Source organism: Carcharhinus amblyrhynchos, chromosome 2 (assembly GCF_965287045.1).
Source record: "Carcharhinus amblyrhynchos chromosome 2, sCarAmb.v2.hapA, whole genome shotgun sequence".
Taxonomy (NCBI): Eukaryota; Metazoa; Chordata; class Chondrichthyes; order Carcharhiniformes; family Carcharhinidae; genus Carcharhinus; species Carcharhinus amblyrhynchos.
Window position 1 is genome coordinate 25,255,633 of NC_137325.1, and position 26,301 is coordinate 25,281,933.

General features: G+C 44.0%; 1 protein-coding gene across 1 annotated transcript in view; it reads left to right on the forward strand.

The window, feature by feature from the left end:
- Positions 1-26,301, forward strand: part of tgfbr2b (transforming growth factor beta receptor 2b) — an 86,148-nt gene that overhangs the window by 45,608 nt on the left and 14,239 nt on the right. The window contains exons 4-5 of the mRNA XM_080203576.1: positions 7,054-7,865; positions 22,744-22,885. Of these exons, the coding sequence (XP_080059702.1) occupies positions 7,054-7,865; positions 22,744-22,885 (954 nt within the window). The remainder of the gene's footprint in view (positions 1-7,053; positions 7,866-22,743; positions 22,886-26,301) is intronic.

Here is a 26,301-nt window from a genome sequence, read left to right on the forward strand (position 1 = left end):
CCTGCCTTGTGTAAACTTAACTCATCAAAGGCCGGATCCTTTTGTAATGGCCCCAGAAAATAAGGTTGAAGTCGCTATTTAATCACTATTTGAAGATTCCAGCTGTCCCTTCTCCTTTTACATTAACTGAAAACAGATTGTCTGCTTTTGCGTCATGTACTGTATCTGCGGGTTGGAAGAGAATCGTGTGTCTGATCTCAGACATGCGGTTTCCTGTCTGTGTTTAAATTTACTAGCACATCAAAGCCTGCTACTCCCCGAGCCATGTTTACAAGCAGATACCACTTACACTCATTTATTGCAATCTGACTTGTGTCCAAGTTCAATGTCTGAAAAATTGATTCTTTCTTGAGATCCTTTCCCGTAAATGTCGATGGACGAGCCTGATTTGTCACTGCAGTTCTCGAGTCTGACCTCCTACAAGTTACTCCCAGTTCAGATCCTTTTTTCTCCCCCTTCACAGTAGCCCAGTCATTCTTGATTTGTGCTTATGGCCCATTGCTCAAATATTTTAAATCTCTAGAGAGATAGGATTGGACCCCATCTCAAAGAAAAGATTCTTTTTGAACCATTTTGTTGCATTGCAATGGATACCGTTCAGTGACTCTTAAGGAGGTTTTTGGCGGTCTTGTGTTGTTGACTAGCTACAAGAAGCATGTCCACGCCTTTTTGTTCGGTGTAGAGGTATATGGCCTGCCACTGCACACCTCCACCTTCTTGTCTTCCTCAGGACATGCCTTGGCATCCTGTTCTACCGCTTGGCCCAGCAGAGGGCACCGTACGTGGGAGTCCTCCCTTTCCCCATCAGGGACCCAGGATGCAGAGTTCTGCATGCAGCAGCCTCATGCAATCGTAGATGGAGGTGGTTTGTGGGCTCCCAGGCCCCACGCCTTTTCTATAACAAAACGGAGGTCATGTTCCATGCTTATGTAGATTGCCCAAGCTTGCAGCCCGCTCTGTAGCTGTGTGATGGGGCTCTTCCTCAACTGTTGTTTGCATCTCAGTCCCATGCTCCTGTATTTTGGTCACACTGTGTGGAGGGGGAAGAAGGATGAAGTGTCATCTCTCTCTTTCCCCTACCACCACCCACTCTCTCCGTTCCCCCCCCCACCCCACTCTGTCCCCCCCATCCCTCGCTCTTTTCCCCCCCTCTTCCCCCTTCCCTTTCTCTCTCTCTCTCACACTACTGGTTCAGTCTAGTTGGGGTAGCCTCACCAAGGTGTACGTGAAACAACTGTAAATATCATTCAGGCTGTCTGTCTCAGAGAAAGAGTTAATGAGGTCTTGGAAAGTCCACCCTGCTCTGTATGAATTTCACAGCACTCTGCAGGAATGTATTTACGAGGCACATTCCCCTCTCTGCAAGTCGAGTGGAGCGAATGATAAACAGTCCAGCGCTGCCTAAAAAAGCTGCTGTCAACACTCTCATTAGAAGACAGTGATTGAACCGAGAGTCCGTTTATTGACTATACAGCAAGCTTTCTGAAGCAAAGATTTTCCAACCTCCCCCATGGTGCGTTTTTTCCAGCAGTGGGGGTGGCTCACCAACAGCCACCTGCAGGATCTTCCAGTCCCGTCGATGTGTGCGGTGTTTTGCCTGTCTCTCTGGACCCGCCACCAGGGAATCTGCCACTGGGGTGCCATTTTGAGCAGGACTGGAAGACACCACTGGCAGGAAGGGCTGGAAAATCCCCAAGCCTTTTTAGCAGTAAATTTGCCAAGGTTCTTTTTTGTGTGAGAGGCGTGCATTCTTGTATAATGCACAGCTTCAAGCACAGTCTCCTGCTCTATAACCGTGTGTCCAAATATTGAAAGCCTCAGCTTGAGTTGCAAGGTTATTTTCCACCCACTGTCAGACAGGTGCTTTCATAGCCTTGCTGTGGCTCAAGTGGTGTCACTGTCACCTCTTGAGCAGAATTTTAGCTTGGCCCAAGGCTCGTATGATCCCATCCGAGGGCAATGGAGAATGCTGTTCTCCGAGCCTCAGCCGCCTTCGGAATCGAGGCAGGAGTGCCCCGGCCTTTGAGTCAGAAGGTTGTGGGTTCAAACCCCCTCCTGGAGACTTGAGCACATATTCTCGGCTGGCCAAACAGTGCAATTACAGTGCAATGTTAGAGGTTCCATTTTTCAAATGCAAAGTTAAATCAAGGCCCTACCTGTCACCACCGGTGGGCATGAAATACACCATGGTAACTTTTCTGAAAAAAAAAGGAGAGTTTCCCCCGATTTCCTTCTCGTCATGAGAAAACTGATGCTCTCATATGTTGTTGTGATGCTTGTGGGATCTTGCTGTGCATGAATTGGCTGCCATGTTTCCTACGTTACAGCAATGACTCCACCTCCTTGACTGTGCTATGCTTTGGGACATCCCGGGGTTATGAAAGGGGCAATATAAATGCAAGTCTGTATGTCCTTTCATCCTTTAAGCGAGAGCTGGCCAAAATAGAATCATAGGGTCCCTACAGTGAAGAAGAGGCTATTCGGCCCACTGTATCTGTACTGACTCTCCAACAGAGTGTCTTACCCCGGCCTTCTCCCCTGCCCTGTCCCTGTGACCCCACACATTTACCATCTATCTAATCTATACATCTTGGGACACTGAGGGAGAATTTAGAATCATAGCATCCGTAGAATTCCTACAGTGTAGAAGGAGGCCATTTGGCCCATCGAGTCTGCACCAACCACAACCCCACCCAGGCCCCATCCCCATTACCATATATTTACCCTGCTAGTCCCCCTGACCTGAGGGAGAATTTAGCGTGGCCAATCCACCTAACCTGCACATTGTTGGATTGTGGGAGGAAACCGGAGCACCCAGAGGAAACCCATGCAGACACAGGGAGAATGTTCAAGCTGCACACAGAACTGTGCCCTTTCATAAGCTTGTGCCTGCCAGCTCTCGTGGAACACTTCATAGAATCCCTCAGTGCATAGCTCAAAATAAGGGAGAACAGATTTAGGACTGAGTTGAGGAGGAACTTATTCACACAAAGGGTTGTGAATCTGTGGAATTCCCTGCCCCAGTGAAGAGTTGAGGCTACCTCATTGAATGTTTTTAAGACAAGAATAGATAAATTTTTGAATAGTAAAGGAATTAAGGATTATGGTGAGTGGGCAGAGCTGAGTGCACAAGAAGATCAGCCATGATCTCATTGAATGGTGGAGCAGGCTCGAGGGGCCAGATGGCCTACTCCTGCTCCTAGTTCTTATGTTCTTATGTAACTTTTTGGGAGAATTCACCCATAGTGTTCAAGTCCCTGTTGCTGTCCAATCTCTGCAACATCCTCTGGCCCCACAACACTCTGAGAATTCTGGCCTCTTGCACATCGCCTATTTCCATCCCCCAAATTGTTGGCTGTGTCTTCAGCTGCCTGAGACCCTAAGCTTTGGAATTCCCTCCTTAAACCTCTCCAAATCTTTGCCTTTCTCTCCTTCCTCAGCTACTCCTCAAAACCTGTCTCCTTGACCTAGCTTCAGGTCATCTGCCCTAACATCGCCTTCTTTGACTTAGTGGCACATTTTGTAGGATGGCGCTTCTGCGGAATTTCTTGGCATGTTTTACTCCATCAAAGGTGCGAGCTCGCAGGAAGCTGTTGTTCTCTTTTGTGCCTTTTCACTCCAAGGGCCTGCATTTTGAGAAAGGCCTGAGAAAGCTCCCAGGCGCACACTCCTGCTCTTCATCTTGGCAGTTGCAGTGGATGTGTGGGATACACTTCGCCCATCAAAATATTATTTACCTGGTCAAGATGGACAAAACTCCTGAGATTATCTTGAAGCCATTAGGAATTAATAACTAAGCTCTTTAATTATTAATTAAGAAAATCGTGCTTTTTCCTTTTTATTAAACAGTTTTGATTATTAGTTATAAATATGTAGCAGATGGGAAGAAACGGTTGCCTGACTGGGTGGAAAGTTGCAAATGGGAGGTTAGACATTGAAACCTCAGAGAGATGTTGAAATCTAGAGTTGACAACTTTACTTCTTAGATTATTAATTGTCTTTTATTTGCAGGTGAAGGGCAGGGGTCTCCATATTTTTAAAAAGGTGGAGTAACTTTTTCTGGAGGGGTATTATGTGATGTCATAGCAGATGAGTTCAGGGCCTCCTAATTTCAAAGGTGTAGGAAATTGGGCTTGTTTCTGTTAGCAGCCAGTGGGCAATCCCTGCCAGCAGTTAGTAAGCAGCAGCAGACACAATTATTTCCCACTGCTGTGCTAAACCTGTCGGCAGTATTCATCCACATCCATCCTTACGGTTTGAATACTAAATATTGGCAACAAAAAAAAATCCAACTCACCAACAAATTATGAATTTAGTGGGATGTGGGAAAAGCTTCAGCCGCTGGGAAAAATGGGAGTTTAGTTCCACTGAGGATGTGACAACAAGGCACACTCAGTGGCCAACCTCCTCCTACAAGGGTTTTGTCAGTTATCTGCATCGGCCTGCTGTGACGCTGTTAGCTCCCTTAAGCGATCCCAGCTTTTACTAGTTTGTGGAAATGATTTCCGCTGCCCTGAAGCAGAACCCAGGACGTGTGACAAGTAAACTTCCATCTGATTCGGATCACATCTCCATGTTTTTAATTCCCCTGAAACTGGCCTCACGGAATATTGGATGAGGCGTGATTTGCTTATGTGGTCGTGCTTCCTTGTGCAGTCAGAACAGTGAGGTTGATGAGAATCTCTTGGTATAATTCTGTTTGTGTACTGTTAAAGAACTCCTTTCCTTTCTCAGAAGACTAAGCAAATTTGGCATGTCTGCTTTGACTCTCACCAATTTTTACAGATGCACTATAGAAAGCATTCTTTTTGTTTGTAACACAGCTTGGTATAGCTCCTGCTCTGCCCAAGACCACAAGGAACTACAAAGGGTCACAAATGTAACCCAAGCCATCATGCAAACCAGCCTCCCATCTATCTACACTTTCCACTGCCTCGGAAAAGCAGCCAATATAATTAAGGAACACACCCCGAACATTGTCTCTTCCACCTTCTATTGGGAAAAAGGTACAAAAGTCTGAGATCACGTGCCAACTGATTCAAGAGCAGCTTCTTCCCAGCTGAATCTTGCATTAAATTAATCCTTCAATACACCCTAACTATGACTGTAACACTACAGTCTGCGGTCTCTTCTTTCCTTCTCTATGAATGGTATGCTTTGTTTGTATAGCACAAGAAACAACATGTGACAATAATAAATCAAATCAAAAAGAAAGTGCCTTTTGTGGCTTCTGGATGTCCCAAAACTTGGTACAGCCAATGGAGTGTAACCACTGTTGTAATGCAGGGAAATGTAACAACCAATTTGGATACAGGAAGTAATGCAGGAAAATGTAACAACCAATTTGGATACAGGAAGATCTTACAAACAGCATTGAGGTAAATGACTGGATAATATGATTTGATTTATTATTGTCGCATGTATTTGGAATACAGTGAAAAGTATTGTTTCTTGTATGCTATACAGATAAAGCACACCGTTCATAGAATACATTAGGGAGAAGGAAAGGCGAGGGTACAGAATATTGTTGTTACAGTCATAGGATGTTGAGAAAAAGACAGCTCAATATATGGTAAGTCCATTCAAAAGTCTGATAGCAGCAGAGAAGAAGCTGTTCTTGAGTTGGTTGGTACGTGATCTCAGATTTCTGTCTTTTTCCTGATGAAGGAAGGTTGAAGAGAGTATGTCCAGGGTGCGTGAGGTTCCTGATTATGCCGGCTGCTTTTCTAAGGCAAAGGGATGTGTAGACAGAGTCAGTGGATGGGAGGCTGGTTTGTGTGATGGACTATGTTGTAGTAATCTTGATTGAGGATACGTATTGAACCGCGGAACTCCCACCTTCTTCAAATTGGTGCTATAGAATCTTTCAGCTTTTAGAGGGCTGCTGGGCCTTGGTTTAACATTTCATCCAAAATACAACATCCCTGGCAGTCCAGCCCTCCCTGCGGTACTCCATTGGAAATACCAGCCGAAATTGGGTGCTCAAGCCGCTTGGGCGAGATTTGAACCCACGACTTTCCTGATTCAAAAAGTGAGGATGCTACCATCGAGCCACAGCTGCCATGGACAGTGAGCCAAAGAAGGAGCTGTAGATGAGGATCGCATAAAAACTAAAAGCTTCCCACACCAGCTGAGAACTGTGGACTGAGTTGACACTGGTTTAAAATTGTTGAAGTATTTGAACAAATAAAAAGAACATGCAAGCAGCTGACCACTCTGAGGGTCATCAGACTCAGTGCAGTCTGTTTGTATCGACCATTCTCCCAAGTCCAGGGAATATTCAGTATGTGGCATGTCTGCAACTGGACAAGAAATCACCATGGCTTATGGGGACCCAAAAAGCCCCCAAAGTGCTGAGCTTTACTGCTATAGCAGTTTTATGTTAAGTTTATTTATTAATCACTAGTAGGCTTACATTAACACTGCAATGAAGTTACTGTGAAAATCCCCTAGTCACCACACTCCGGCACCAGTTTGGGTACACTGAGGGAGAATTTTGCATGGACAATGCATCTAACCAGCACGTCTTTCGGACTATGGGAGGAAGCTGGAGCACCCGGAGGAAACCCACACAGATACAGGGAGAATGTGCAGACTCCACACAGAAAGTGACCCAAGCCGGGAATCGAACCTGGGTCCCTGGCGCTGTGAGATAGCAGTGCTAACCACTGTGCCATTGTTTCGCACAAGCACTGGTCAGTTTTCGTAACCCCCACGTATCACACAGTTATGGAGTTTTACATACAGAAAGAGGCCTTTCAGCCCATTGTGTTTGCACTGGCCATCAAGCACCTATCTATTCTAATCCCTTTTTTTCCAAGCACTTGGTCCGTAATCTTGTTAATTTAATAATAGGTGAGATACGCCACATTTATTTTGTTTTCTGGTTGTGCTTTTTAAGAGGAGTTTAAACTGCACTGGATTGGCACATGAGTCAAGTGAGTACTTTTACAGATCCTGTTTTTAAGAGATTTACTTTGCTAGCTCTATCTGACAAGAGTTTGCTGTGTCGATATACTTTGTTACAGCTCCGATGTTCCTTGTCTCCTTTAGATACGATACCGGACAAGCAAGAGATCTTGGAGGTTGTTCTCGTAACTCTTGTCCCACTGGTTATCCTCGCATCCATGGTGATCCTCGCCTTCTATTGGTACCGGGTCCAGAGACGGAGGAAGCTGAACAAAGAGTGGGCAAAGGATCAGAAGGCCAGGAAGCCAGGTCGTCGGCGCCGGCCTCCAAACGAGCGCAGCGAGGGCAGCGCCATGCACCTCGACGATGACCAGTCCGACATCAGCTCCACCTGCGCCAACAACATCAACCACAACACCGAGCTGCTACCCCTGGAGCTTGACACGGTGGTGGGCAAGGGGCGCTTCGCCGAGGTGTACAAGGCCAAGCTGAGGCAGAGCACCTCAGAGCAGTTCGAGACAGTGGCAGCCAAGATCTTCCACTTTGACGAGTACATGTCGTGGAAGAACGAGAAGGAGATCTTCTCTGACGTCAACCTGAAGCATGAAAACGTGCTGCAGTTCCTGACTGCGGAGGAACGCGAAACAGAAATGGGCAAGCAATACTGGCTGATCACAGCCTATCACCCCCAAGGCAACCTGCAAGATTACCTCACCAGGCATGTGGTGAACTGGGAGGACCTGTGCCTGCTGGGCGGATCGCTGGCCAGAGGGATTGCACACTTACACAGTGAATACACACCCTGCGGGAGACCAAAGATCCCCATTGCGCACAGAGACCTGAAAAGCTCCAACATTCTGGTGAAAAATGACCTGACATGTTGTCTGTGTGACTTTGGATTATCCTTAAGGTTGGAGTCATCACTCTCTGTGGATGATTTAGCGAACAGTGGACAGGTAAGTGTCAAATTTTCAACTGTTTGGATTGAGGAGGTTGCCTCAAGCTCTGGAATTTCCTCCCTCTATCTGGCTGCCTCTTCCTTTGAAATGCTCAGTCAAGTCAACCTGTTTGGCCTCGTTTTTGTTCACCCATCCCAATAACATCTTACACAGCTGGATGTCAAAGGCCCTGTAGGAATGTAAATGATTGTTGACTGCAGTTTGTGATGGAGCTTGCAAAGGATTCCTTTCTGTCTTATCCATTAGAGCCTAATCTATCTGAGGAGTGATAGACAAGCTAGGATTACATGAGAGACCATGTTGGAGTATTGAGACTACATCAACTCTGATGTTTGCTCCGACCAAGTACAAAACCATCATCGCACCCACTCTAGAAAAGCTGCCACAGGAGTGAATTAATTTGGTAGCTGTCAGGGCACTGGGCTGGTTTGGAAGCTGTCAGGGCACTGGGCTGGTTTGGTAGCTGTCAGGGCACTGGGCTGGTTTGGAAGCTGTCAGGGCACTGGGCTGGTTTGGAAGCTGTCAGGGCACTGGGCTGGTTTGGAAGCTGTCAGGGCACTGGGCTGGTTTGGAAGCTGTCAGGGCACTGGGCTGGTTTGGTAGCTCTCAGAGCCAATGCAGGCATGATGTTTTTTGTATTCATTCCTGGGATGTGGGCATTGCCGGGTAAGCCTGTGTTTATTGTCCAATCCTAATTGCTAGTGAAAAAGTGCTGTTGGGATGATGAGCCAAATGGTGTCTCATAAGAACATAAGAAATAAGAACATAAGAAATAGGAGCAGGAGTAGGCCATCTGGCCCTTCGAGCCTGCCCCGCCATTCAATAAGATCATGGCTGATCTGTCGTGGCTCAGTTCCACTTTCCGCCCTCTCCCCATAACCCTTAATCCCCTCGCTTATCAAAAACCCATCAACCCGCTTCTTGAAAATATTTAGTGAGGCAGCCTCCACCACTTCAACGGGCAGAGAATTCCAGAGATTCACCACCCTTTGAGTGAAGAAGTTCCTCCTCAACTCCGTTCTAAAACGCCCCCCCTTTATCTTGAGGCTGTGTCCCCTAGTCCTACTGTCCTTTCTGAGCGGGAAGAGTCTCTCCACCTCTATCCTATCCATCCCATTCATCATCTTATACGTCTCAATGAGATCTCCCCTCATTCTTCTAAACTCTAACGAGTACAAGCCTAGTTTATTCAGCCTCTCCTCATAGCTCAACCCCCTCAACTCCGGCATCAGCCTAGTAAACCTCCTCTGCACTCCCTCCAAGGCCAAAATATCCTTGCGCAGGTGCGGCGCCCAAAACTGCACACAGTACTCCAGCTGCGGCCTCACCAATGCCCTATACAGCCGCAGCAAGACCTCCCTACTTTTATATTCAATCCCCCTCGCTATGAAGGCCAGCATCCCATTCGCCTTCCTGACCACCTGCTGCACCTGCAAGCTGGGTTTTTGCGACTCATGCACAGGGACCCCGAGGTCCCTCTGCACCGTCGCCTGCTGCAGTTTTTTTCCACATAAGTAATAGTCCTTCCTACCATTCTTCCTACCAAAGTGGACCACCTCACACTTGCCAACATTAAATTCCATTTGCCATTTCCTGGCCCATTCGCCCAGCCTATCTAGATCCTTCTGCAGACTCTCCACACCCTCCGCACAATTTGCCGTTCCCCCAATCTTGGTGTCATCCGCAAATTTTGACACCCTACACTCGGTTCCCTCCTCCAGATCATCTATATAAATGGTAAAAAGCTGAGGCCCCAGCACCGACCCCTGTGCAATATAATGTGTAGATTCTAATATTGAAGGAGTACCACAATATATTCGTGTTAAGTCTCCACATTGGTGGAAGTTTTGACTGACCCATTCATGTGCCCTTTGCCACTCGTGAGTCATTCAGTCATTCCCTTTGGTGGACCTTGTCACGTAGTTAACCATGCCATATCCTCCCAGCTCCAGAGACTGCCACTTCCAGCTTGATTCAGCATACAGATGTATCCAAACGTTGTATCGTGCAGTAAGATCCAAGGACTTAATCAACCATTTGAATGGCTGCTGCACTACCTTGAGCTTAAGAGAATGAGAAGTGCTTAAGCAGTCTGTACTCAAAGCACATAAACAGACCCAGTGAGATAGCACTCTGTCCCAAATCAAAATGGCAAATGTGTGTGTGTGAGTCAGTGCTCTTCCTGTACAGATCCTACAATGATCAGATTGCATACACTCGATTATTAAGTCTCCTTTCTTGAGAAGCCAAGGTAATGTGGCCAAGTTCCCAGTGCAGCATCATAAAAGGAAGGTGAAGCTGGATTAGGAAAGTAGCAATTGCGTCTTGGAAAATGAAGCCTTTAAAAGCCTAGAGATCTTTAGTGGGTAGGAAAGGCCCTGAGAGATAAGGAAACATTGAGTATAACATAAAGATTGTTGAGAGCTGAGGGAGCATATTGGATAGTGGATAGACAGGTTAGAAGAGGGGACAGTTTCGAGGAGCCCTCAATTCATAAATAGGCAGCTGATTGAAAGTTGGGAGGTTTTTGACCTAAAACAGGCCTAGACCTCACGCATTGATTGTGCTTTGAACGGGTACAAATGAAAACATCGCAAGTGATGGCAGGAATAATGCAGTAGCTCTTGGCAATATTAATGGCATGTCTTATTTATTTTTGTTGGTATCTGTTTTATTCCCAATCTCATGGGATTTATTGCTGGGCCTTCTGTAGTGATAACTCTGAAACCAGCTCCCATTAGTTATATGTTAGCAGCGTGGGAATGATTCTGATTAGCATTTTAATTTCAGATCTTTTTGAGAGGGTCATCTCCCCTGCTGTTCACTGACTCCCTGAGATATATTGGAAGCTATTTTCTGTCACTTAGGCTGTGCTATTAGCATATCTTAATTCTCCCAAGAGTTTGACAAAGGAATTGCTTTGCATTGTTCCTCTTTATGGATGTAAAATTGGAGTTATGTGATCATTTTGGCAGTGGGACACTGTACTCTCAAGTTGTGTCATTGCCGTGTTGTTGTGCCTATCTGTTTAGGCATTCCTAAAACAGACATGAAGACCTTTGGATATCATAGAATCCCTACAGTAAGGAATGAGGCCATTTGGCCCATCAAGTCTGTACTGACCACAATCCTATTCCCATAACCCCACACATTTACCCTGCTAATGCCCTGACGCCAGGATCAATTTAGCATGGCCAATCAACCCAACCCATCTTTGGACTGTGGGAGGAAATCGGAGCACCCGGAGGGAATCCATGCAGACGCGTGATGAAAATGCAAACTCCACACAGTGACCCAAGCCGGGAATTGAACCCGGATTCCTGGCACTGTGAGGCAGCAGTGCTAACCATGCTGCCTATGTTATGTTAATTGGGGATCTGAGTCACATTGATGATTTCCTTCGGAAAAGTTGCTCCTGCACAAAGCTGATACTGGGCCTGCCTGCTTAGGATTCTTTCATAGCCTTGGCAGCTACCAACAAAAAAGTTTTAACACTGATCAGTTAAATTAAAACCTTGCCCTATGGGTGAGCATCACTATCCCAATTCTTCAATGATCACTATTGATCCGCTACTACTTCTTCCCAGAACTTTACTTCCAGGCAGGGGAAGCAACCTGACATTTGTGCATTGAGGATGAATGAAGCCTGAGGCCTAATTTTGGGCCTATCTCAGGCATCTCAGTTATGATGCCTGATCATCATCGAGCCTGCATCCAGAAACAGTCCAAGGTCAATCTCAAACCCCTCATCAGTGTGTTGCTCAATTGGTAATATTTTAAAGGAATATCTATAGCTATTTTTAGGAATACAATGAAAGTTTACAATAGGAACAACAGTTCTCAAACATGTTACAAAAGAATGTCTTACTAAGCTGTATTTTAATGTAATATATCAGTAAATATTGGCAGAATCACAGAACAGAAGGACTCATTGTACCTGGGCTGGCTGTTTGGATGTGGAGATGCCGGCGTTGGACTGGGGTAAGCACAGTAAGAAGTCTGACAACACCAGGTTTAAGTCCAACCGATTTATTTGATAGTAAACTCACAAGGTTTCGAGGTTCCCCTCTTTGTCAGGTGAATGGAGAGTTCTGGCCGCAGGCAGTACATATAACAGACAGTTTACAGATTACTGATTAGAATGCGAATCTTTACACCTAACCTGCTATTCAAGTCTTAAAGTGGCTGACAATGTGAGTGGAAGGAGCACTGAGCATAGGTTAAAGAGATATGTATTGTCTCCAGACAGTACAGTAAGTGAGGTTTTGCAAACCCAGGCAAGTCATGGGGGTTACAGATAGTGCGACATGAACCCAAGATCCCTGATGATTCCCCCCATATACTGTCCTCATGTGTGGATCTGCACACGTGAGGACGATCTCAACAAGGATCTTGGGTTCATGTCACACTATCTGTAACCCCCATGACTTGCCTGGGTTTGCAAAACCTCACTTACTGTACTGTCTGGAGACAATACACATCTCTTTAACCTATGCTCAGTGCTCCTTCCACTCACATTGTTAGCCACTTGAATAGCAGGTTAGGTGTAAAGATTCGCATTCTAATCAGTAATCTGTAAACTGTCTGTGCTGTTATATACACTGCCTGAGGCCAGAACTCTCCATTCACCTGACGAAGAGGGGAATCTCGAAACCTTGTGAGTTTACTATCAAATAAATCGGTTGGACTTAAACCTGATGTTGTCAGACTTCTTACTGGCTGTTTGGTACAGCTGGTTACATTTACCTGCTTTTTCCCCAGAGCACTGTAAATGTTTTCCCTTCAAGTACTTATACAATTTCCTTTTAAAAAGTAATCTACTTCAACCACTCTTTCATGGAGTATATTCCAGATCGCAACAACTTGCAGAGTAAAATATTAGTAGTTGCCTTGTGTTGCCTCTTCGTCTTTTGCCGATAATCTTACACCTGTATCCTCTGCTTACCAATCTTCTGCCAGTGGAAACAGTTCCTCCTTTTCACTCTCTCAAAGCTGTTCATAATTTTGAATACCTCTTTGTACTTTTGTCTTAATCTGCTCTGCAGTAAGGAGGACAAGCCCAACTTCTCCACTGTCTCTGCAAGACTGAAGTCTTTCGTCACTGTTACCAGTAACTCTAGTCTAAGGCCTTGACATCCTTCTGAAAGTGTGGTGCTCAGAGTTAAAAACAATACTCCAGCTAAGACCTAACACGTGTTCAAAAAGATCTACCTCAACTTCTTTGCTCTTATACTCTTCACCTCTCTTAATAAAGCTAAGGATCTCATTTTTTAACCACCTTCAAATACATAGAAACCATAGAAACTAGAAGCAGGAGTAGGCCATTTGGCCCTTCGAACCTGCTCCGCCATTCATTATGATCATGGCTTATCATCAAATTCAATATCCTGATTCCCCCATATACCATGATCCCTTTAGCCCCAAGAGCTATATCTAATTTCTTCTTGAAATCACACAATGTTTTGGCCCCAACTATCTTCTGTGATAGTGAATTCCAGATATGTGAATGTAACTCTCTGTTAGAGTCCTAGAATCATAAAATCCCTGCAATGCAGAAGGAGGCCATTTAGCCCATCAAGCCTGCACTGACAACAATCCCACCAGGGCATTACCCATAATCCATTATCAGTGAAGAGGAGGCAAGCAACGTGAACAAAATCAGCAATTCAAAATCGGATGGCGAGAGTGAGAACGAGGAGCAAAACTTGTAGAAAGGAGCAAAAAAATGATGAAGGTGGGAGAATGACATTGGATAATGGTGAAAGTGACTTGGATCTTCTCAACAACAAAGACCAAGTGAGGAAGACGAAAGCCAGTTGTGTTGGCAGTGAAGATGAAAAACTATCCACAACAGAAATCCAGTGCAAAAACTGATTCAGATAGCCCTTCACTTAGCCAAGAAAAATCAAAATGTTCAAAGTATCACAAGCATTGGTTGAGATTTGACCCACTATGGTGGCATAGTCAGCAAATTTGAAAATTGAATTGGAGTGGATTTTGCCCACACAGTCATATATGTATAAGGAGTATAGTATGGGCTAAGCACAAGCCTTGTGGGATAGCCGGTGTTGAGGATGATCGTGGAAGAGGTGTTGTTGCCTATCCTTACTGATTGGTCTGAGCTCCATGGCTCTTTCTGATTATATATTAATGACCTGGACTTCAATGCACAGGGTATCATTTCAAAAGACTTACAGATGACACATAACTCCAGAAATGTAGTGTGGTGAGGAGAATAGTAAAACAATTCGGGAGGGTTTTCGTTAACTGGCGAAAAGGATAGATTTAATTTAATGCAAATCCTGCAAATCGCTTGACACTAAGAGGCAATTTAGCATGGCCAATCCACCTAGCCTGCAAATTTTTGGACTGTGGGAACAAACTGGAGCACCCAGAGGAAACCCCATGCTGAAATGGGGAGAACGTGTAAACTCCACACAGTCACCCGAGGCTGGAAATGAACTCGGGTCCTGGTGCTGTGAAGCAGCAGTGCTAATCACTGTGCCACCGTGCCGATCCATGCCGCTGTTCCTGTACCTCTCTTTAAAATTTTTTAAATATATCGTCTCTTCCCGTTCTGGTACTAGTGCGTATCATTTCACACTTCTCTGCATTAAATTAAATATATGATTTAAAACTCTCCTGAATTCTTCTTCTATTCTCCTTACAGCATTACATTTCTGAGTTATGTGTCATCTGCAAATCTTTTGAAATGATACCCTGTGCCCTGAAGTCCAGGTCACTAATATATATCAGAAAGGGCCATGGCGCTCAAACTAATCTGTAAGGATAGCAACACCTCTACCACGATCATCCTCAACACCGGGTACCCCACAAGGCTCAGTCCCTTACTATACTCCTTATACACCTATGACTGTGTGGCCAAAATCCCCTCCAATTTGATTTTCAAGTTTGCTGACGACACCACCGTAGTGGGTCAGATCTCAAACAATGACAAGACAGAGTACAGGAATGAGATAGAGAATTCATGAACTGGTGTGGTGACAATAATGTCTCCCTCAGTGTCAACAAAACAAAGGAGATTGTCGTCGACTTCAGGAAGTGTAAAGGAGAACATGTCCCTGTCTTCTTCAATAGGGACAAAGTAGACATGGTCGAGAGCTTCAAGTTTTTAAGATCTCCAGATCACCAACAACCTGTACTGTCCCCCCATGTCGACACTATAGTTAAGAAAGTCCACCAGTACCTCTACTTTCTCAGAAGACCAAGGAAATTTGGCATGTCCACTACAACTCTCACCAACTTTTACAAATACACCATAAAAAGCATTCTTTTTGGAAGTATCAAGCTTGGTATGGCTCCTGCTCTGTCCAAGACAACAAGAAACTACAAAGGATCATGAACAAAGCGAAATCAATCATGCAAACCAGCCTCCCACCCATTGACACTGTCGACACTTCCCACTGCTTCAGAGAAGAAGCCAGCGTAATTAAGGACCCAGGCACCCCAGACATACTCTCTTCTACCTTCTTCCATCAGGAAAAAGATACAAAAGTCTAAGGACACATACCAACTGACTCAAGAACAGTTTCTTCCCTGTTGCCATCAGACTTTTGAATGGACCTACCTCAGATTAAGTTGATCTTTCTCTACACCCGAGCTATGTCTGTATTACTATATTCTGCACCTTTTCTTTCCTTCTCTACGTATGGTACGCTTTGTATGTATAGTGCACAAAAAAAAATACTTTTCACTGTATGCTAATACATGTGACAATAATAAATCAAATCAAATTAAACCAGTCACTGGGGGAACACTTAATATATTCTTTCCTTCAATCTGAGAAACAACCATTCACTCCTTGTCTCTGCTGTCTGGCCCTTAACCTATTTCGTAGCCATAGTGCCACCATCCCTTTAATTGCTTGGATTCTGGGTTTAACAAGTCTATCATGTGACACTTGGTCAGATGCCTCAAAGTGCATAGACACAAGATGATAGATGGATGTTTTTAATAAGCTGGCGTCCTCATTCAGGGAATGTTATTTGACACCTAATTGACGTTACTGTTCCATGCTGATAAAGGAGAGCGAAAGGGCTCTCAGCCAGAAGGTCAATTCCATTTAGTAGGCTTGTCGTTAGCACACTGAGTCACTGGTGGAGCTAGCCACGGGCTCAAAATTAAACCATCCACCCAAGAACAAAAACAGACAGTCTCTGTGTAGCCTGTTAGCAACATGCTGACAATTGTCACAGACCTGTGATAATTAGGCAAGCACAGCTTTTAGCTCCAGTGTGTATCTTATTTAAAATTTAGGAATCAGTGTCATGTTGAAGAGCTCTTAGAATCATAGAGGATGGTTCAATGTGCTTGTGCCAGCTCCCGATTATCCCATTGTTCCCATTCCGCATGTAGATACAGTACGGGGGTTGAATGCTGCGGTACAGATTGGACATTGATTGTTGGGGTGCGGCTCGGAGCCTGAGTTCTGGGGCGCGGCTCAGGGCTTTATTCCTTTCTGGGATATGGATCACAGAGCCAGCGAATTTCCTCCGGGTGCTCCAGTTTCTTCCCACAGTCCGAAAGACGTGCTGGTTAGGTGTGCTGGCCATGCTAAATTCTCCCTTGGGTGTTCCTCAGTCTCCTGGAGTGTGGCGACAAGGGGATTTTCACAATAACTTCACTGCAGTGTTAATGTAACACTAATAAATAAACTGAAAGGATATGGACCCCACTCCCCCTCCCCATGTAAGATCAAGCCCTTTGTTGTTACTTAATGATAAATAGCAAAGCAGGCCATTTAAGATCTGGGGGAGAGTTGATTGGAAAATCTGGTTTACTGCGCCACCGTTGTTAGAAGGCTAGAATTCCAGACACCTTATCATCTCCAGACGTCTCCGAGCATTTTACAGCAATTTAAGTATACTTAAAGTACGGTTAGATTGTGAGGTAGGTATTGCACTATGATGCATACCGAGCAACAATAATGATCATGGAAGCAAGTCAGGAAAGGTTGAGGCTGACTATAGGTGAAGTGTCAGTTGGCGCCAATGTCTCAGGCAATCAATTGGAGGCAGGGCAGGACTTAATAGCTGGCTAAACTTACTTAATTAGCAGATAGAGTCTGTTCACAAAACATCTGTATAAACTGTAGCAGACAGAACTCTTGACCAAAACTACAGTCGTCTCTCGATAAAAGCAATTTATTTCGTCAGCCGGAAATACAGTGACTGGAGAATGGATATATAATACAAATGAAGTGCTTCAAAAAATCTATTCTATTGATTGATGAGGGTATTGCTCAATCGCCCCCGTTCTGGGTGAGAATAGGGGTCTCACTATGTGCAGCCTGTTGAATGTGCTCTCAGCATGTGACGGAAGCAAAATTGACCAGAAGCATTTTCACTTCATACCAACAATCCAGTTATCACGTGGACGGGGTCCCTGGCGCTGTGGGGCAGCAGTGCTACTCATTGTGCCTGGGCCTAAACTGACGCCAGACTAAAGCAGAGTGAGCCTCTGTGAGGGGAATGGCTTCTGCCTCACAGCCAGCTCAGGCCAAATTCAAACACAATTTACATTCCATAAGTTTCAAACTGGTCTGGAGCCGAAACATGAGCTTGTCAGAGGGATGTGTAGCACCAATCGCAATGAGCATAAAATGTGTGTGTTCCACACGCTCACTTAAAAAAGTGATGAACTTGCATTTATATAAAGCCTTTCATAACCTCAGAACATCTCAAAACAATTTACAGCCAATTCAGTACTTTTAAAGTGTTGTCACTATCGTAATGTAGGGAGCCAGACAGCTAGGACCCACAAACAGCAATGTAATAAATTATAAGTTATTCCGCTTTGAAGTGTTGTTGGTTAAGGGAAAAATTTTAGTCAGGATGCCGGAGAGAATTTCTCTGCTCCCCTTCAAAGTAGTGTCACGTGTTTCTTCAGAAGGAACTCTTCAAAAAGCAGGTAATGAAAATATAACAAAACTTACTCCAAGTTGTAAATCAAAGTGTTTAATAAAGAAGCTTTGTTACTTTCAAACTTGGGGCCTCACCCTGGGCCAATTCATACCTCTTTAATCTGTGATTATCCCCCTCTCCACTCACACTGTCTGTACCTATAAAGACTTGATTACCTGTAAAGATTTGCATTCCAACTATTATCTTGCAATTGTATCTTTGTCTATATATGCCGTATTTATGAAACCTACCTCTCCACTCACCTGATGAAGGCACAGTCCTCTAAAAGCTCATGGTTCCAAATATGTCTGTTGAACTTTAACCCAGTTAAAAAATGGTGCCAGCTTTTGATCCTGGGTGCATTTTGCTTTATTTTTATGTGCATCTTTTTTTCAGCCTAAAAAGCAGCTATCAAAATGGTTAAGACATTAGGCTGGGGTGGTTGGATGCGAGGTTGTGATGCTTAACCTGATTTTATAACTCAGAAGTCCTCATTGTGTCCAGGTTCACAGAGAGACTAATTAACTTAAAAGAAAATAAATTCAAACTTCCAATTCATAGCTGAAAGGTTGATGTGACAAAATTTCATGTTTTAAGACTTTTATTGTAACCACAAACTAAAAGCATTATTGATGAAACGTTATTTTTGTAGGCAACTTATATTTTAAACAGAACTTTTCCCTTTTTCTTTTGCCGCAAGCTAAATATCCACTTTACGCTGTCCCTTAAGAAGTATTTCAGTTTTCCCAGGACGCAGTCCAAAGTGATTCTCAGTTCCTGAGGGTTTACTTCCATTCCTTTCATTTCCCAGCCTGGTAACTTGTAACCTCAGAACTGTCTTTAATGATGTTGGGTTTTCCTGGTGGTTTGCCCTCTAACGCAAGCCAGGCAAAGTTTCCAGCTTCATTTCAGCTCCTTAGAAATTTGATCCTTTCAGTCCAAGTGCAAACTCCCACCCTTGTTCCAGCGTGTTCAACATAAGAGGATTTTGTCTCCCTTCGTTGCTCCCTCTCTTCTGGATTTGGGCTGACTGCTTGTATGTCTGAGTTTTCAGGGATATCTCAGAAACCCTTCCGCCTCTCAAAACCCATCTCCATGGTGATATGAATCACATAGGCCTTGTATCCAGGTAGAAATGCTGATTTGCTGTCCTTGAAACTCCAACTCTATTCTAGTTTTGGAGTAATTGGACAGTTCTGAGTATAACTTGCTGTAAGTTTCAACACATTCCTGGGGCTTAGGCAACCACTAGTCTATCCATCGTAAACATAACTGCTGCTGCCATTGCCTCCAAGTGTAAGCACTTTACATCTTCGTTCCAGCAAAACCACTCAGACCTTTCTTTAATTTTTAACAGCCATATCTTCCAAGGCTGCCACTAAGCAATTTTCAGAATGGGTCACATGATACCCTTCATTTTATCGTAAGTTACTGTTGCAGTCCCAACACACAACACTTCCATAAACTTCATATTTGTAACAATAGTTGTGAAGGAGTTATGCCTTTCAAAACAATTCTTTTGAGCGGTCAAGAATTAGATTTTGTGAAGTTAAAGTTTATTTATTAGTCACAAGTAGGCTTACATTAACACTGCATTGAAGTTACTGTGAAAATCTAGTCGCCACACTCTGGCGCCTGTTCGGGTACACTGAAGGAGAATGAGGAGCATGGCCAATGCACCTAATCAGCACATCTTTTGGACTGGGGGAGGAAAGCGGAGCACCTGGAGGAAACCCACGCAGACAGGAAGAGACCTGCAATGGTCCAAGCTGGGAATTAAATCTGGGTCTCTGGTGCTGTGAGGCAGCAGTGCTACTCATTGTGCCATAATGCTGCCCCTTGAATCATTTTTGGACAATGGCTTCAGTGAAAACTAAAGTGCTGTCTAGTACTCCCTAGCGAAATGTGAAGTATTTTTTTTCTACCCCACCCTCGCCTGAGGTATCTGTGGCTAACATAATTCTCATGGCTTTATCCAGATCTTTGCTTAATTTTCTGATTGGTCTACTGGAAGTGAAGTTAGGACATATTTTTAAATGACTAGCTTTGAAACTAAAGGAAATCTGATTCATTTTCCAAATCTGCATGTATAGTGTCCGTGCCCAACTGTCCACAGGAACTGGTGTTGGGAGCTCTTAGTCTCGAAGCTGCAGTTTCCATGGGGGAATGGAAATATCATTTTTAATATATCCTGGCTTCATAGCAATGTCAAAATCGTCAGTTAGAGAGAACACTCATATGGCACCGAAGGCAAGGAGACACATACCCCAAATGAAAGACAGAAGGCTAATTATTGCATTCTTCAGCTTGTGGTTCCTAATTTCAATATGGAGGCCTCACTCATCGCTAACCAATGATATCTAACTTTTGCGATGTAACTCTGAGCTTATTGGGAAACACAATAATCTGCTCATTGCCAGTCAGATAACTTTTTGAAGTTCATTAGTGCTGAATCCTCAGACCAGTTGAGTGACAACTGTGATCTGTTGACTTGTAGGGCCATCATGAGTGAATCTTTTATCACTTTGGAGTCTTGGAGACTTTTTCCTTAAACTTTCCTCTCCCATCATTGTGGCATTGCCAACCTCAAACACTCCTGGAGTTGGATACCATCCTCCACTTGGACCCAGACCCAACCCACAGGAATGGGAAAGGAGAGTCATTGTGAAATGCTCCAATCAGCTTGTGGTCGCTGGTGTTGCACAGCCTTCTCAATAGCTGTCTATTGCAATGCCTGGTGCTTGTAGTTTCACTGCCTGGGGATAAGAAACCAACAAAACATTTTCTGGGTGGCACAGTGGTTAGCTACTCACAGTAGCTGACCTGGGTTCAATTCCAGTCTCATGGAGTTTGCACATTCTCCCCATGTCTGTGTGGATTTCCTCCGGGTGCTCCGGTTTCCTCCCACAGTCCAAAGATGTGTAGGCTAGGTTGATTGGCCGTGCTAAATTGCCCCTTGGTGTCGGGGGATAAATATGTGGAGTTGCAGGGATGGGATCTGGGTGGGATTGTTAGTACAGACTAGGTGAGCCAAATGGCCTCCTTCCGCACTAGAGATTCTATAATTTACATCAATTGGATGATGTCAAAGAAAAACAACTCGAAAATAATTAGAAATTTTAAAAAATGGACTTTTGTCACTAAGATTGACAGCATCCATTCAACTGTCTCCACTATTCACTCACTTCCCTTAGCCCACCAAGCCAAACTGCCCCCCCCTCCAACCCTGCCACTAGCCCCTAGGCTTGAACTCGCATTGCTCTCTAGTTCCTGTGTCACCTCGTGTTCTCCAAGCTCGCTGTATACATTGGACCCACTACCTGCTTCCTCAACCAGTATTCCCACTAAACTACTTACCACCCTTCCTTGAGGTCCCTACATTAGCTGATAATGCAAACAGTTCTCTCTCTCTTTCCCAATACTGTCCCTTTTTCCTTTGAATCTGCCATTACATCCTTTGCAAAAAGAAAATCCTTGGCTGTAGTGTCCTTACAAATTACCACCCGATTTTCCTCTTCAAAGCCCTTCAATGGATTGTCACCCCCCCCAAATTTGCAGCAAACATTTACGGAACATCACATTCAAAATGTACCAATCAGAGTTTCTGTTCGGCCACAATATCAAAACAACTCCACCAAACTCACAGATGTGCAACTGTGACGGAAGTAAATTTCTCTCCTGCTCCTTCTCAAACTTTCTGCAGTCTCTGACACAGCTAACTACACCATCCTCCTCCCAACTTTGCCGTCCAGTGTGTCTGCTGTCATCTAGCTCATTCTTCTCTGTCAAACTGGAGGCAGAGAATCACTGGTGATGTTTACTATTCCTGCTCCTGCACAATTGCCTTTGTTCATCCCTCAGGGGTCTGCCCTTGCCTCTCTCCTGTTTCTATTATACATGCTCCTCTTTGTTAGAATCATCTGAAAACACAACATTAGTCTTCACTTGGACACTGATGACACCCAGCCCTGCTTCCCGACTCCTTCACTATCTCTAGAGCATCGGACTACTTGTCCCACATCCAGGACTGGATTATTTGAAATTTTATCCAATTAAATATTGGGAAGACAGAACCCATTTGTTTTGGTGCCCATTCCAAAGAACATTCTCCAGCTACTGACTCAATTTCTCTGCTTGACAACTGTCTTGAGAACCACCCAGACTGTTTGCAACCTTGGTGTCATGTTTCACTGAGTTGAGCTTCCACTGCCATGCCGTCACCGTAACAGTTTATTTCCCTTGCCTAGTATTCAGCCTCCCTATCAGCTTATCTGCTGCTGAAACCTTCACACACAATTCTATTAACTCCAGGCTTGACTTTTCCAACACACTCCTGGCCGACCTCCCACATTCTACTCTCTGTAAACCTGAGGTTTCCTAACACTGTGTTGCCCATGTCCTTACACCAGACACCAGTTAGCCAACACCACTGTGCTCACTGACCAATGTTGGTTAAGCAATGCCTCAATGTTACAATTCTTGTCCTTGCTTTCCAATCTCTTCATTGGCTTGTACCTCCCTATCTCTGTGATCTCCTCCAGTCCCACACCCCTCCTGAGATATCTGCACTTTTCTACCTGACTCCTTGAGCACCCCCTGATTTTAATCCTTCTACAGCTGGTGGCTATCTTTGCCTTAAACTCTGGAATTCCATCCCTTAATCTTTCCATCTCTCTTTCATACTCCTTAAAAGTCCTAAAACAAAATTCCTTAAAATCTACCTTGTTGTTTCATTTTTGGGTCTCCTGTCTTATGCAGCTCAGTGTCAATTTTTTTTTAATAATACTCTTATAAAAGTGCCTTCAGATGACTCATTATGTTAAAGGTGCTATATTATTATAAGATGCTGTTCTTGGCCTCAGTCCCATCAGTTGTGCTGGGTTTCATTACAAGTTGTGCTGTTTGCTGTATAATACTAGATGTGTTTTACCCTTCTTGTTTGTCCTTTGTAGGTTGGCACAGCTAGGTATATGGCACCCGAGGTGCTGGAGTCACGAATTAACCTGGAAGACATTGAGGCATTCAAACAGACCGATGTATATTCGATGGCACTAGTTCTGTGGGAGATAACCTCGCGATGTACGGCTGTTGGTGGTAAGTGGCATTAGAGTTCTGTATTTTAAATCTACAACAGACTGTCCTTTTAAGAATGTTGCTTAACAATAAACTCTGTTTACTTCCTGTTGATGTAACGTACCTGGAAATTTCAACAGGAAGGAGAGAATTGATGAACTAAGAAAGAAAATGATCATAGGTGTCCACCATTGCTAAGCTGGTAGCACACTCATTGCTGACAAATATTAAACCAAGGTCTTTCCTGCCTCCTCAAGTGTTGATAAAAGCTACCAAAACACAACTTCAAAATAAGAGCACTGTGTTTCTGGTCAATATTTATTGAGCAATCTACATACAAAACTACAATACAGGAGGAAGTCACATATCGAGTCTATGTGTGTTGTTTTGAATAGTAATCCAGATAACTACACCCTGTTCTTTCCCCGTATCCACATTGAATTTTGTTTTGATAATTTTGATTGACTCTGTATCCACAGGCAATGTATTCCAAATCCTAACCATGCCTTTCGCAGAATAGTTTTTCCTTGCATTGCCTCTGATTCATTTGCCAGTCATCTTAAGTTTGTGCCCTCTGGTTATTGACCTTGCTGCCTGGGAAAGTTTCTCTTCATTTACTCTTATCGCTACAACAGCAAAGGAAAAATGGGTGAAATGGCCATTTATGTAATTTGGCAACTTCCTGTTCACAAATTGGTTGCTGCGTTTCCCAGTGGCTACTTTCAAAATACTCCCTTCGCTGTAAAATGCTTTGCAACATTCTGAGGTCGTGAAAGGGTCTATGCACAAGAAGATCATTTCTCTGCATATGATTGATGCAGTTATTCTGAACTTGATGGTTCTTTGGTTTACTGCCACTTATCTAGAAATGCATTGCTGCTTAGAACAATATCAAAGACCACCCAAAAAGTAATCACTAACTTCAGATGGTTCCACCAGGGTTTGAGTCATAAAGTCATAGCGGTTTACAGCATGGAAACAGGTCCTTTGGCCCAATTTGTCTGTGTCACTTTTTTTTTAAGCCATTAAGCTCGTCCCAATTGCCCACATTTGACCCATATCCTTCTGTACCCATCTTACCCATGTAACTGTACAAATGCTTTTTAAAAGACAAAATTGTACCTGTCTCTACTACGACTTCTGGCATCTTGTTCCAGGCAGGTTACGCCAATAGAAAAAGTTAAAAGAAATAAAACTTGTTCTAACTTCCACATACTTTATTTAGCAATTTTTAACAGCCAGACAAATCCCCAAGGAACCTCTGCCCCCTCCTCCCCCTGCAATTAACTACATCCCATGGGATTTGCCATTCCTCCGTCCATATGGTACTCCCCAACCTGCAGGCCTGACTCTCAACCCTAACCCAGCTGCGTACCCACCTCCTTGAACCAACTTGTCCCAGCTGCACCCTCCAATCCGACTCAGCTGGACCCTGACCAACCCAATGCCTTCCACCTGGTTGGAGTGCCCAATAAGTCCTCCCCCACTATACCAACCCAAACTTCCGACCCGACCCATCATTTTCAATCGAACCCTTTACGCTTGCCTGCTTTATGGCAGCTAGTGCAATAAAAGGGGGAAATGCAGGTAACAGACAGTGACACATGTCACCTATCATTCTGGATCTGAATCCAATCAATAGAATTAGAGAGAAAAAAACCTTCTCTGCCTGATAGCTCCAAGGAGCCAATGCGACCTAAATTTGAGCAGATTTAATGCAGTTACAATTAGGCAAAGTTTAGCCTCCTAACTAAAACACCTCTGTATTAATGGATTTTAGCAATTTCCCTATGACAGATGTTGGACAAACTGGTCTATAATTTCCTGCTTTCTGTGTCCCTCCTTTGTATTAAGGAAGTTATAGCAGAAAATGTAGAAAGTGATAATGGGATCAGGCAGAGTCAACATGGTTTTGTGAAAGGGAAATTGTGTCTAACGAATTTGTTGGAGTTCTTTGAGGAACTAAACAATGTGGATAAAGGGAAACCAGTAAATGTGATGTACTTAGATTTCCAAAGGCATTTGAATAAAGGTGTTAGATTTGCTATTTTCCATTAACTTGTTTCTTCCTCCATCCTGCCTGACCCACTAAGTATCTCTACCATTTTTAGTTTTGATTTTAGCTTCACTCATCCACATTTTTTTTCCATTTATGCAATTGTATTCTGTACTTGTCCAGTCTTTATACACCTGTCATCTTTCATTGGTGAAAACTACTGGGTGGAAATTTTCCACTCCCGCCGAAGTCAATGGACTTTCAAATGGCTCACTGCATTTTCCAGTCCCACTTCCTCCGTGAAGGGGCCACAAAATTCAATCCACTGAGCTTGATGGGAACAGCAAATATTAACCTAAAAGTCAAAAGCTTTCCAATGTCAGGAATGTATGTGAGGTTCAGAGTTCTAGTGCGAAAGGGCAGCACAGTGGCGTAGTGGTTAGCATTGCTGCCTCACAACACCAAGGACCCAGGTTCATTCAGGCCTACTGTCTGTGTGGAGTCTATTTGGCCTTCCCTTGTCTGCTTAGGTTTCCTCCGGTTGTTCTGGTTTCCTCCCACAGTACAAAGATATGAAGGTTAGGTTGATTGGCCATGTTAAATTGACCCTTAGTGTCCCAAGATGTTAAGGTTAGGGAAATATATGGGGCTACAGAGATGGGATCTGGGTGAGATGCTCTGTTGGAAAATTGGTGCAGATAAGGGCTGAATGGCCTCCTTCTGCACTGTAAGAATTCTATGAAAACCTTCAAGCAATACGATTCCATAGTTTGTCATCAATAAAGCCTTGAATATCATATAAAAAAAATACAAACGTTACAACTGGATAGGCAGCTCAGTCATGACCTGAAAAGAGAAAGTTCGATGAATGTTTTGAATGGGGCTACTCAGGAAAACCCTGATGAAATGACTCTCTAAATGCTTAACTTATCTCCCACGCACTAAGTGCTGCCACACATCCAAACACTTTCTGCTTTCATTGTATGGTCTCTGTTGTGGGAAAGTGCTTGCAACATTAAACCAAAACAAAAATATTTCTAGTGTCGAATTGCACTGCATAGTCAGGAGGAACTGCTTTAAGCAAGGGTGGTAGAATTTGGATCTCACTACCACATGGAACAGTTGAGGAAAATAATATGGGAAGCCACATATGTTTATGAAGGAAGAAGGAATAGGAGGACTGACTGGATAAAGTCGAGGGGGAGGAGGCAAGAGTGGAGCAAAAACCCAAACAGAAATTAGTTAGGCCAAATGACCAACTCCTGTACAGTAAAGAACAAAGAACAATACAGCACAGGAAACAGGCCGTTCGGCCCTACAAGCCCGCGCCGCCCATTTTAACACTCAGTGAGTGCCTTGTTCCAATCCTCCTTCTACCTACGACTTTTGTCTACATCTAGTGGACTCTACAATAAAGGGGTGCAAACTTAAGGAATTTTAT